General features: G+C 42.8%; 1 protein-coding gene across 5 annotated transcripts in view; it reads left to right on the forward strand.

The window, feature by feature from the left end:
* GRM5 (glutamate metabotropic receptor 5) overlaps window positions 1–14,294 on the forward strand; it is a 286,394-nt gene that overhangs the window by 100,146 nt on the left and 171,954 nt on the right. For all 5 annotated transcript variants that reach the window (XM_070944018.1, XM_070944022.1, XM_070944023.1 and 2 more), the window contains exon 2: window positions 9,318–9,567. In XM_070944018.1, the coding sequence (XP_070800119.1) occupies window positions 9,318–9,567 (250 nt within the window). The remainder of the gene's footprint in view (window positions 1–9,317; window positions 9,568–14,294) is intronic.

The raw sequence follows: 14,294 nt of genomic DNA on the forward strand, positions 1-14,294 counted from the left end.
AAAGCTTCTGATGATCGCGGGGCTCAGCTGGGATTGTCAGAGGCTTTTCAAAGCATTTTTTTCTGCAACCTCTTGGCTGAAGAGGTGGTTAAAAAAAATGCTTTGAAAAGTCTCTGACGATCCCAGCTGAGTTGCCTGATTGTCAGAGAGGCTTTTCAAAGCATTAGAAAAAAATGCATTGAAAAGTTTTTTTTAAAAAAGTTGGCCACGCCCACCCAGTCACATTACCCCCACCACCACCAAGCCACGCCCACAGAACCGGTAGTAACAAATTTTACATTTCACCCCTGGTTCTGAGCCCAGGACAGGAGTAGAATTTACTGCTAATCTCCGTCTTTCTACTCCTGCCCCTATGACCATTCCAGCAAATTTGGCTTTCGTGTGCGTTTTACAGCATCAGTGTTTTTTAAAAAAGGCTTAATCTGAAAGATGCTCATCTTTTAAACGAGAAATTGAATGCATAATTAAACAAACGGCACCCATAATTGCACCATACACAGCCATTACTTTTTATACAGTATTTATAGCTACACTGCCCTCTGCATTTCAGAACAGGAAGAGGATTCCGGTTGTAGATTGCAAGCCGGGAAACGTTTTAATCGTTGACGTAAAGCTGCTACTTAAATGCCTCACATTCCTTTTGATGGAGTACATGATGCGCACTTAAGCCGACTGCGCGTGCAGTATTCAGAAAATGATTCAGAGTTATATTGCCCGTTCCTTTGAATGAGCACATAACCGTAGGTAGGACTACTTCTACTGTAAACATTACAAATACACATCCCAAAGGTGCAATGTTAGCATGCCAACAAACCCCAAAAAATATCCAGGAAAAAGAAAAGAAAGAAAAATAAAGCTTGCAGATGACTCTAAATGTGCTACATGTTAGGTTAATTTGAGGGACTGCCTGTCTCCAATAGTGCCTGCCCAATTACTTTGATCAGAGAAGGTTCTTGTGTGCTCTGGGTTCTTTTGATTAAACAATGCCAACGATTGGGGATCTCAGAACTGAAATGCATCTTCTCTATCATAGTGTCTTTCCTCTGGAAGGGGGTCCTTCCTAAGATTGAGATGACTCCAAACTTTTATCAGGTTCGCCTGATTCACCAGTTGCAGCCCTTTCTGGACCGGGACGCCTTGCGCACGGTCACTCACGCCCTTGTCACCTCCCGGCTGGACTATTGTAATGCTCTCTACATGGGGCTCCCCTTGAAGAACACTTGGAGGCTCCAACTGGTCCAGAATGCGGCCGCGCGGGTGGTTATGGGCGCAACTCGTTGTGCCCACGTGACACCCCTCTTGCGCGAGCTGCACTGGCTCCCAGTGGTCTTCCGGGTGCGATTCAAGGTGTTGGTCACCACCTTTAAAGCGTTCCATGGCATAGGACCCGGGTACCTTCGAGACTGACTTCTGCCACTAATAGCCTCCCACCAGCCAGTTCGCTCCCACAGAGAGGGTCTCCTCAGGGTGCCATCGGCCAAGTTATGTCGGCTGGCGACACCCAGGGGGAGGGCCTTCTCTGTGGGAGCCCCAGCCCTTTGGAATGAACTGCCCCCAGAAATGCGTAAGATCTCCGATCTCCGTGTATTTCGCTATGCCCTCAAAACCTTGTTGTTCCGCCAGGCCGGGCTATCAACATAATAATTTTGAATTGGGTGTTTTAAATTTCTGGGGTTTTAAATTAAGCCGAATTATATAATAATTTTAAATTATTTTAATTGATGTTTGTCTTGTGCTTTTAATAGGCTGTACACCGCCCTGAGTCCTTAGGGAGAAGGGCGGTATAGAAATAAAATTATTCTTATTCTTCTTATTCTTATTGGGAAGGGCCTGGAAAACTGGGACCTTTGCCCCAGGCATTTGGGTATAATTTATGTGGTGTCTTGTGATAAATGTATGTATATTTTCATTGTTGCCTGGTTATACCATTTCTTTGCTCCTTGGTCTTCATTGTTGCATTGTTATTGAATATAAAATATAGTCTGTGAGGGAGGGAGGGAGGGAGGGAGGGAGGGAGGGAGGGAGGGAGGAAGGAAGGCAGGAAGGAAGGAAGGAAGGAAGGAAGGAAGGAAGGAAGGAAGGAAGGAAGGAAGAAGACAGGAGGGAAGGAGGGAGGGAGGGAGTGCATTCCAGAGGAGCAAGAGGCAACTCAATTCAGATAGTTTGTGTGAGAGAAAGAGAGTGAAGATGGCTCCTCCCTAATGGTTCCCAGAGTACATAGTATGCTTTATGGATGTCAGCATGCTTTAGTTTAGCAAGATTCTGTCTATAGGTGAGGAACAATAAAGAACCACATCATGTCTTTCTTGGCTTTTGGAGCCTGACAGTTATATTGTTATTTTTGCTGTGTTTTTATTTTGTAAAAGGAAGGAAGGGAGGAAGGAAGGAAGGAAGGAAGGAAGGAAGGAAGGAAGGAAGGAAGGAAGGAAGGAAGGAAGGAAGGAAGGAAGGAAGGACAGACTTCCATACTATGTTAGGAAGAGGAAGAGAAAGATCATATAGAAGTTGAGAAATTTCATGACCATTAACTAAAGAACAAATTGAGAATGCAAAACCAAGAAAGGTACCAATAAATCAGGACTGCATTTCACTTGTTTGAGGCAGAGTGAAAAGTCTTAACCTGCCCAGTTCTAAATAAATAAATAAACATTCAAACACATTTAACATTTTTCATTTCATTACGTGAGTTATGTTGATAGTATTTATTCTTATGGTTTTGAACTGTCTTTCAGAAAATGGAATGCTTGCAGCACATCACAAATCGAAGCGAGATAGAAGCATTTATAATAAAATAATTAAAAGCTTGGTATTAAATCCAAGTGATGACACTGATAACAATAATTCCTAATTGTAATCCTTTGATCCATTTGTTGCCAAGTCTGTCATCCTTAAGTGATTTTTCGCGTCAGAGGATATGTAATGAGTTGGCGGGTTTAACGTTTTCTATTATGGAAAAGATCAGTGAGTTAATCTTACATTTCTTTCTGTACTCAACCTCAGATCATTTACTCCATAGGTCATCCGTAAATTATTCCTTACCATCTCCCTTCCCTTTGTAAAAAAACAAAAACAACCCCCCCACACTCTTAATATCCCATTCCGGACAAATAGATGTCCAATCTCTTCTTGGCAAAGTCCAAATGGACTCTTCCAGAACTAACTGAAACCAACTGGGGATTTGAAGGCTTGAAGATCCAGCTGTTTTGTTTTTTTTATTAAAAAATTTTACAAAGAAAAATTTTCCCCCCAATATTCCCCCCCACCCTTTTTCTCTCCCCACCCCACCCCTTTCCCCCATCCCATCCCACCCTCCCCCCCAGACTTCCCAGAGCAAAATACAGGGTATTTCAGTTAACAATCATAAGCTAAATTAACCTAACTATTCTTGAACTACCAAATCCCCCCCTGAAACCTTAACTCCACTATGGATAACATAATACTTCTAAAATTTAACATTCATTCATAAGCTATTTGATATTTTCTTGTCTGATACTTATTTTGAATATAATCAATCCATCTTCTCCATTCCGATATATATCTTTCTTGTGTATAGTCCTTCAAATACGCTGAAATTTTCGCCATTTCCGCTAGATTTGCTATTTTCAATGTCCATTCTTCAATAGTAAGCAAAGAGTCCTTCTTCCAGTATTGCACTACCAACAGCCTAGCTGCTGATATTAAATTTAAAATCAGTTTAGTCTCTAATGCTGTACAATCCGTAGTTATACCCAATAAAAACAATTGCGGAGTAAATTTCAACCTTTTTTTCAGGATGTTCTGCATCACCCACCAAATTTTTATCCAAAATGGCTTGATTTTCTTACAAGTCCACCATATATGATAATAAGTTGCATCATCACATTCACAAGATCCAGCTGTTGAAGTGTCTTAGATGACATCCGCATGGCTGAACTACTGTTCTCATAGAAGGACCACCTGTGAAGAACTGCCAGGCATTGATTGTGATTGGTTACCAAATCCCTGATCATCTAGGTATCGGCATTCCAGGAAACCCCCAACTCCAATTAAAAACTCCGAGGCAACCATTTTCTCAAAGTTCCATTTATTGGAGTAGGTATACTGGCACATAGGAAACCCTGAATCTGAGAATTCAGGGTTTTCCCTCAGTAAATCAAAATCCTGAAATCCATCCTCTGCACCCATCAGTCCATCACATGGTCCAATCACCATCCGTCCCATCTCCAGATATCACTTCAACCACTCCTTCTCCTGATGCAGGACTGCCATGACCTTGACCGAAAAGAAGAATGCTATTTTGTCTAACTACATTCCTTCTACTAAATCTCCCCCACCTCCTAATTTCCCACGTGCAAGACGGTGGCAGCGTAGAAGCTTCCATTGCTAATATGGCTTCCAAAGCTGACACTAAGTGGATGAGTTGATAAGCCCTATGTTATCATATAGCAATAGCACTTAGCACTTAGACTTATATACTGCTTCACAGTGCTTTTACAACCCTCTCTAAATGGTTTGCAGAGTCAGCATATTGCCTCCAACAATCTGGCTCCTCATTTTACCCACCTTGGAAGGATGGAAGGCTGAGTCAACTTTGAGCCTGGTAACATTTGAATTGCTAAATTGCAGGCAGCTGGCAGTCAGCAGAAGTAGCCTGCAGTACTGCATTATAACCACTGCGCCACCGTGACTCTTAATATAATACCTATGAAGAGGGATACCCACTTCAAAAATCATTATATACACATTTCTCTACAAGATAAGGTAATAACAAAACCTGTGTCCCTGAAGTAAGCGCTTATCTCTGGTGATCCTCCATAATTCTTCTTCTGGAGTCTTCTCCCTCCCTCTGAAGCTGAGTGCTGACATCTGACATCTTGTCACTTCAGATGTGTAAACGGTTCCATGGAGACCTCACTGCCTCATCCATTGTAATTCTGTGCAAAGCTGGAGAGTAATCAGATCCAACTCAGCTCAGAAGATGCCCATTAAGTGGCAAATGTGACTTGCATTTTCTCTGGGCAATTAAGAAGAGAGGCTGTGATCCGAAGCTCGGACTAATGTGCCTCTGGAAAACACTATGCCGAAACAGTTATGAATAATGAAAAGAGCTGTAAATAACAGCGCGTTTCTGCCACTAAGTAGCTAATTTGCAAAATGGCTAGCCAACATTATTCAATTTAGCTTCAGCAGTCCCTTGTTATGAGTAATTGAACAGGTTCCTTTGACTTTAGAAGTTCTAGCAAGTGTAGTCACCGTTTCGGTAATGCTCCTTTTTAAACTTCATCCCCACCCTCATCCTCAGCTTTCCAGAATTAACTCTTGTGGGAACGCAATGATTCTAAGCTGATAATACGCTTAATTCCACCCCCAGCTCTGTCTGCTCTTCTCCTATAGAAATGGAAATAATGTTTCCAGGAAATTCACATCTGAAGTTCTGTTTCACAGGAATATTTGTGCCCAATTAAACATTTCTTTCTTACATACTTTATTATACCCTATTTCCATCTCAAAGCTAATTGAAAAATGGCAGCTGTTAATAAAAACCTACTTATTTTTTAAGTTAAGTTAGTCCTCTTCTAATAGTTTTAGGTTGAATATGCATTCCTAAGGGGACTTGTTATAATATGTTTGCCTAGTATCAGTCACTGTTGGGCATGACTATTGCTAAGCCAGGGGAAGTTTAAATTAGAAATGATGAGTTGGGGGTTATAGTTGAGGTTAAGGATTCATTCAGGAGGAGTAAAGAGAGAGCAAGATAACAGAGGACTGCAGCTGGACCATTGAGTAGATGTAATGGTATGGGGGAAAGTACTTGGGAGACAGGTCAAAGAGATGCTTCCTAGACAAGAGTGGGCTGCTGGGGGTTCGGGAGAATCTCTAGCTAAGATTCTGTGCAGTTCGGAGAACCCCCAAATCCCACTCCTGGCTGGCCTTGCCAACCTCACCCCAGCCCTCCCAGGAGTCCGTACGCGGCCTGTTTTGGATACAGGTAAGTGCAGAGCGCGTGTGGAGGCTTGGGGAGGGCAAAAAAACGGGCCTACTGGCCGGAAACGGGCCCGTTTCTGGCTTCCAGAGGGCCTCCGGTGCCTGGGGAGGCTGTTTTTTTCCTCCCTGAGGCTCGAGGAAAGCCTCTGGAGCCCAGGGAAGGCAACCCCCCCCCCGCTCTGTGCTGCAGGAGGCCGACTACACCACACCCACCATGGCCACGCCCACCCAGCAACCGGGCAGAGAACCCCTTGCTAAAATTTTTGAAGCCCACCCCTGTTCCTAGGGAATAGTCAGATAAGAGACAATCCACAGCTGGATAGTGGGTGATGCAAAAGGCTTAGGGTTTCTTGGACTGTAAAGGAGATGTCAGGAGAATTGTACTGTCAGACTTACAAAATTCGATTAATGTAGCTTTACAATAAAGTAGAATTGGCTTATCTTTTTGTGCTTCTTGTCTGGTCTGACAACCTGGCAAGGCTGACAATAGCCTTGCAATCTTCTTGACTGTAGCTACCATGAGCCTTTTTGTGTATTTGATTTGTCTTATAAAGAAGGGGTGCTCTCTGAGCTCAGTTGTCCTCTTGCAGATGTTTCTTATCAAGTTAGGTAACATCATCACTGCAAGTAACGATGTTTTTTATTTTTTTAAAATTTGATTTATATGCCGCCCTTCTCTGGAGACTCAGGGCGGCTTACAATGCGCTAAGCAATAGCCTTCATACTTTTGTATATTTATACAAAGTCAGCTTATTGCCCCCACAACTGGGTCCTCAATTTACCTACATTAGAAAGGATGGAAGGCTCAGTCAACCTTGAGCCTGGCGAGATTCGGACCTGCAGTAATTGCAGGCAGCTGGTCTTAATAACAGGGTGCTTTAGACCACTGTATTACCAAGGCTCTTGGTAGTACTTGTTGCATAGTTTGGGGTAATGAAACATCTGCAAGAAAACAACCAAGCTCAGAGAGCACCAAGGACCCCTCATTTCAATCCCGAGCTACAAACGTCCTCCTTGATTGCCTTACAAACTTTTGACAATACAGCTAACTCTATGTGGGAGAGTTTTGCCACAAAAGAAATGGCCATTCTTTTCCTTCTCTGCCATAAAAAAAAAAATCTCATTATTCCCTCTCATATAACTGCAATTAAATATGCATGTTCATGTTCTCTCAAAAATTCTTCCTCGCCATCAGGAGAATTTGTATGAAAAATTAATTAGGGTAGAGAAATGTCTGTTGGATGGATATTCTTGTTTGCAAAGTTGTGCAAAAATTTTCTTCCCTGTATCCTCAGTGCAGCTGCGTCTATTCCCAAATGGTAGTGCTGGTTTCAGAGGTGGTATTCAGCCAGTTCGGACCAGTTCACCTGAACCGGTAGAGGAAATCGTGGGTGGATATAGCAGACTGTCATGTTACAGTGACGTTGATATCCTCTGCAACTGGCATGGCTTGTGACATATCCTTTGATTGGCCGGGAACCCTAAATTCTGTGAAAAGTAGCCCCTGAGACACACATTTATAATATCAGGGTAAAGAATCGTCTTTTTTTGACAGCCAAGATTCTTCGTTCTCTATTCTTTTTACTGACAGCTCAAATTAATTTTCTCCTAACGATCAGAGACTTCTGTCCAGTTTCAAAGATGAGTTGATGAAAGATAGCACCATAGTTCCAGGACAGATTTCAAATTAAGTGTATCATTTCAAATTAAATGTAGCCACCATTCTCAGGATCAGGGGTCAGCAACCTGTGGCTCTGGAGCCGCATGTGGCTCTTTCATCCCTCTGCTGCGACTCCCTATTGCTGGTCAGCTCCACAATTGATAGGGCTTTTGGTTAGGACAGGCAGAGGAAAAAGGACGCCATGCTAGGAGGAGACTCAATGGTGGGAGAACCAGACTTCCGGTTGGCTCCAGAATTGAATGGGGGCTTCCAATTAGGATCTTTGTGGTTCTTTGAGTGTTTAAGGTTGCTGACCCCTGCTCAGGATCATTATTATGTCTATTGTTGACTACTGTAACTGTTATCTCTCTGGTAAGCAAACACATTTAATGGTATTTAAAATATCTCAGCTTATGTGTATTTTTGTTTGTCCCGTATATATCAAGTGACCTTCAAGTTGAACCTGAAACCTGGTGACTACATAGATGTAACCACACATTTTACTTGGCAGCTATTGGAAAGTGATTTAACACTCCCATTAATCCCAGGATCATGTTTTGACTTCCACAAATATGGGATTTCCTGGTGGTATCTCATATTTATACTAAGCACCTCTGATCCTGTTTAGCTTGTTGAGATCAGACAAGGACATATTTGAGTACGGCATATGCAAAAATGAATATAAGGATAACAATCTTCAGACGTTATTCTGAAAGCAGTAAATCGAATGTCCTGTTTATAAGTGAGAAACCGATGCTGAGTTCCCAAGTTTCCAGCCATAACATTTCTTCAACTCAGATCACCTGGTTTGTAGACTGAAGTCTACATGTCACTGCTTATGTCATGTCACTGCTTATATGATGAAGTAATATTGTATGCTATCACTGCATCATACAAGGACCTCTGGTGTCGCAGAGGTTAGAATGCAGTATTGCAGGCAAACTCTGTCCACAGCCTGGAGTTCGTTCCTGACCAACTCAAGGTTGATTCAGCCTTCCATCCTTTCAAGGTCGGTAAAATGAGGACCCAGATTGTTGGGGGCAATATGCTGACCCTGTAAACCACTTAGAGAGGGTTGTAAAGCACTGTGAAGCGGTATATAAGTCTAACTCAGGGGTCAGCAACCTGCGGCTCTGGAGCCGCATGTGGCTCTTTCATGCCTTTGCTGTGGCTCCCTGTTGCTGGTCAGCTCCACAATTGATAGGGGTTTCGGTTAGGACAGGTAGAGGAAAAAGGATGCCTTGCTAGGAGGAGACTCTATGGTGGGGGAACCGACTTCTGGTCAGCAGAGGAAAAAGGACGCCACGCTAGGAGGAGACTCTATGATGGGGGAACTGGGCTCCAGAATTGAACGGGGGCTTCCAGTTAGGACCTTTGTAGTTCTTTGAGTGTTTAAGTTTCCTGACCCCTGGTCTAACTGCTATTGCTGTAATAGTATGTTGGCCTTCTGTAAAGTTATGTCCCACTGAATAGTCATATTCGGTTTGCAATGAGTTGCTATTCCATTTTTTTTTTTTTTTTTAAAAAAGTATTGTTACCTATTCAGATATTCCTCATCTTATTCCTCATCTGTTCCTTTACATTTGATTTCAATTTCCGAGTTATGTGATGATGTCACGTCATTGCTTATATGAGCCCTTCCCACCATTTTTTTTTTGGCTAATATTTTCGTGCATCTTGGTTCTCGCTCTAGGAAACTATGGCGAAAGTGGGATGGAAGCTTTCAAAGACATGTCAGCTAAAGAAGGGATCTGCATCGCTCATTCTTACAAGATTTACAGCAATGCTGGAGAGCAGAGTTTTGATAAATTGTTGGAAAAGCTCAGGAGCCATTTACCCAAAGCAAGAGTTGTCGCATGTTTCTGCGAAGGGATGACTGTGCGAGGACTGCTGATGGCGATGAGACGCTTGGGGCTGACCAGTGAATTTTTACTGCTGGGCAGGTGAGTAAATCTATAGTTGTTGCCTTCTTTTTTTATAAACAGAATAAATCCTTCAGTATTTAGATTGGAGCTGCATCCTGGTTAAAGATATCTTGGTTAATTAACATCAGGAGGACATTAATCCATTACAGGTAGTTCTCGACTTTCAACCATTTGTTTAGCGACTGTTTGAAGTTACAACGGGCAGTCAAAAAAGTGACCTATGACATTACTGTGTTTTATTGCTCTGTTTAATTTAGTTAGTTGTGTCAATGCTAATAAGGGTTTATCACCATGCAGAGCTCGCAAGTGAATTTGCCAGATGGGAAGACACTGAAGAGTCCATCATATTGTTTACTGGGAACTTGTAGGAGTAGAAGAAGCAGAGTTTGGGGGTGGAATCAAGCAAGTAATCAGCCTAGCATCGTTACGTTCCCATAAGCAATGCAAGTCCAAGCCCTCTAGAATTCCTTTAACTCTTGTCTGGTGTCAATTTAATGCTGACCGTTAGCTGACTAAATTCTTGTGTGATAAAATCTAGTGGAAAAAATAACAATAAATAGCAAAATGTTCAAGCTAAACCTGATCAGTCTAACTCTTTGTATTTATATCACTTTGGTATGTGTTCACAAATGTATATCACTGTAAAGGTTTGTCCTCCTTTTTTAATGGTGAAGAACTTTTTTTTTTTTTAATTTGATTTATATGCCGCCCTTCTCTGGAGACTCAGGGCGGCTTACAATGCGTTAAGCAATAGCCTTCATACTTTTGTATATTTTATACAAAGTCAGCTTATTGCACCCACAAACTGGGTCCTCATTTAACCTACCTTAGAAAGGATGGAAGGCTGAGTCAACCTTGAGCCTGGTAAGATTCGAACCTGCAGTAATTGCAGGCAGCTGTGTTAATAACAGGGTGCTTTAAACCACTGTACTACCAAGGCTCTTAGCTTGGCTTTTGCAATATAGATGTGTTTATCATTGATATTCAAGGTACTCATGTAGGTATAAACTTCCAATGGTCCTGACAACATTTACCATAATGCTCATCTGTTTCCCTGTCTCACCTGGTTTTATTTTCTGGAAGATGTTTTTTTTTTTTAAAGCTTCTTTTAATTAAAATGAAAAAAATAGATACTGTACTGTGTTGCAAAGCAAATCCCTGGTTTCAAATGTAATTTCTGAGTATAGTGAAACCTTGAATTAATGGAGTATTCGGGAGCGGGGGGGAGAGATGCCTGTTAAATCTTAAGTGCCTGTTTAACCTGCATTAAATGTAATTGATGTAATTTACATTGATGTTATTTGTGGAATTATGCAGATTAGGTAAAAGGATGCCAATAATCTAAAAACATCATGTATGTCATTACTTGAATGGCATAAATGGGAGGTGGCGCTCCCATGTTACACCTCTCCTGCGCGAGCTGCACTGGCTCCCGGTAGTCTTCCGGGTGCGCTTTAAGGTGTTGGTTCTCATCTTTAAAGTGCTCCATGGCTTAGGGCCAGGGTACTTACGAGACCGCCTGCTGCTACCGATAACCTCCCACCGGCCAATACGCTCTCACAGAGAGGGCCTCCTCAGGGTGCCGTCGGTCAAGCAATGTCGGCTGGCGGCCCCCAGAGAAGAGCCTTCTCTGTGGGGGCACCCGTCCTGTGGAATGAGCTACCTCCTGGAATACGACTGATCCCGGACCTCCGTACCTTCTGTAAGGCCCTGAAGACTTATTTATTCCAGCAAGCCGGCCTAGCCTAAAGGGTTTTTAATGTTTTTTTTTAAAATTTTATAGACTTGGGGTTTAACATTGGGAGGCTGATTGATTTAATCTCTTTTAATTATCTTAACTTTTGTATTGTGTGTATTTTAATTTTGGCTGTTCACCGCCCTGAGTCCCTTTTGGGAGAAGGGCGGTATACAAATTAAATTAATTAATAAATAATAAATAAATAAATGTCATTAATTGTCTCAACTTCAGTCAAAGACGATCTGTATTTATAAGTCAAGGACCACCTGTGCTTGTTTACAAATCTGAATATCAGCAGGCTCAGGTGTACCCTATCATTTACAGAACTGATAACCAATTGGACAGAAGTTTGATGTACCCAGGGGTGGGCTTCCAAAATTTTAGCAAGGGGTTCTCTGCCCGGTTGTTGGGTGGGCGTGGCCATGGTGGGCATGGCTTAGTCGGCCTCCTGCACCACAGCAGGGGGGGCATTTTTGCCCTCCCCGGACTCTGGAGTCTTTCCTTGAGCCTCTGGGAGGGTGAAAACAGTCTCCCCACGCTCCGGAGGCCATCTGGAGGTGGCAAATAGGCCTGTTTCCAGCCTTCCTGAACTTCCAGTAGGCCTGTTTTTCATCCTCCCCGAGCCTCCACGTGTGCCCTGCACTTACCTGCATCCAAAACGGGATGCGTAGGGACTCCTGGGAGGGACAGGGTGAGGTGGGCCAGCCAGGAGTGGGATTTGGCGGTTCTCCGAACTGCACAGAATCTTAACTAGAGGTTCTTCCGAACCCCTGCGAACCCCCAGCAGCCCACCCCTGAATGTGCCCCCAAATAACAACAGATGAAAAGCAGTCATGGAGAAGGATTATATCTTCTTAGAACTATCAGGTAAAGTCCCAGTGACAGATAGTGATACGTTGAAGAAGGCAAATAGTAGTAAGTAGTAGTAGCAGCAGTAGTAAGAAGTAGTAGAGATATACTACTTTTAGAAGTAGTAACTGTGAGATGAATCTTGGACTCCTAGTGGACAATCACTTAAATATGAGCCAGCGGTGTGCTGCAGCTGCCAACAAAGCCAACAGAGTCCCTAGGCTGCGTTAATAGAAAGATGGAATCAAGATCATGTAAAGTGTCAGTAGCATTTGATAAGCACACTTGGAATATTGCATCCAGTTTTGGGTGCCATAATATAAAAAAGGATATTGAGACTTTAGAAAGAGTGCAGATGATTAGGGGACTGGAGGTTAAAACATTTGAAGAACGGTTGCAGGAACTGGGTATGTCTAGTTTAATGAAAAGAAGGACTAGGGGAGACATGATAGCAGTGCTCCAATATCTCAGGGGCTGCCACAAAGAAGAGGGAGTCAAGCTATTCTCCAAAGCACCTGAGGGCAGGACAAGAAACAATGGATGGAAACTAATCAAGGAGAGAAACAACCTGGAATTAAGGAGAAACTTCCTAACAGTGAGGACAATTAACCAGTGGAACAGAAGTTGCCTTCAGATGTTGTGGGTGCTCCATCACTGGAGGTTTTCAAGAAGATATTGAACACCCCTGTCTGGAATTGTATAGGGTCTCCTCCTAGAAGACCTCCAAGGTCCCTTCCAACTCTATTATTCTGTTATGTTTTTATTTTATTCTAAACATTTGGCTCAGCCCAATATAGTTGTTCTCTGCATTCTTAAATAGCAAATAGCAATTCACCAACTTGACTCCGCAGGGAAGAGTCACTTCCAGGCCTTCAACCAAGAAAAGCATCTATTTTTTTTTTTTTCCCATTTCATTGAAGTCCTTGGTGAAACCAAGGACAAAAAGATACAGAGGGCAAAAATTCTTACTCTCCATTGTGTGTCTTTTGAGTCCTACTGACGGCATTGTATGATGCTTTACGGTTAAAAAATTATAAGCAGTCACATTCCTGAAGGCTTTGCTGCCTCTTCCATGCTCCGCTGAGTTAATAATATATCTGCTCTGCTGGCTCTTGTGCCAAAGGCGATCTGAAAACCTATTTTATTCTGTATCAGGGAGATGACTAGAATGTGGCTTGGGCACCATCAGTTCATAGAACAGTGAAGTGGAACCCCAGAATTATGGAGGAAATCACGTTCAATCATCATCACTGCTACCAGCATCCACACAAGCTTCTCTCCACAATTTATATGAGCTGAGCATTAATCGTTCCATACTTCAGCAAAAAAAAAAATTACATGTCCAACTAATCAATGGCTAATTGAACAGGTTTTATTTCAGCAACAGAAACAGAAGTGTATTTCCCACCCTAATTGAAGACCAAAAGATGACCTTAAGGAAAGAAGTGGTCAAGTATTGGCCAAGTAGTCCATTTAATGATAGGAGGGACAGTCAAGAATTGTAGTAAGCAGTGCAATGGTGTGTAGAAGGGATGCAACAGGGAACAAGATCCTTCTGGGTTTCAGGTTTAAAGGTGTGTATCGGTGGTGGGTTGCCCCCGGTTCGGACTGGTTCACAAGAACCGGTAGTAAAACTGGGGGGAGGCCCCAACCACCACCCCAGATGTCGTCATCGGCAATCTGCGCATGCGCAGAAGCAAGGCACGCAAGCGAGCAAAGCAAGGGCGCACGCACAATCCCGTTGTGAACCAGTAGTAAAGGTAAGTAGAACCCACCCCTGGTGTGTATGTATATACAGGCGGTCCTCGCTTACCAACTACTTGTTCAGTGATCTTTTGGAGTTATGATGGTGCTGAAAAAGGAGACTTACAACCGATCCTTGAAGTTACAGCATTTGCAACATCTCTATGAACACGTGATCGCAATTCCCACACTTGGCAATCATTTACGATGGTCCCAATGTTACACGGTCCTGTGATCATCATTTGTGACCTTCGGGGTTTGCTTCCAACCTGTAAGTCAATGGGAAAAGCTGGCAGGAAGTCGCTAGTTGCAATTATGTGAAGTTCATGATCACAGCCAGAACTGGATATTGTTTGATCACACAACGTTGGGCTTAATGATCACAGCACTTAGCAATAGAGATTTTGGTCCCAAC

The sequence above is a fragment of the Pituophis catenifer genome, unplaced genomic scaffold, assembly GCF_029215685.1.
Source record: "Pituophis catenifer annectens isolate HBS135680 unplaced genomic scaffold, rPitCat1.0.hap2 SCAF_4, whole genome shotgun sequence".
Lineage (NCBI taxonomy): Eukaryota > Metazoa > Chordata > Lepidosauria > Squamata > Colubridae > Pituophis > Pituophis catenifer.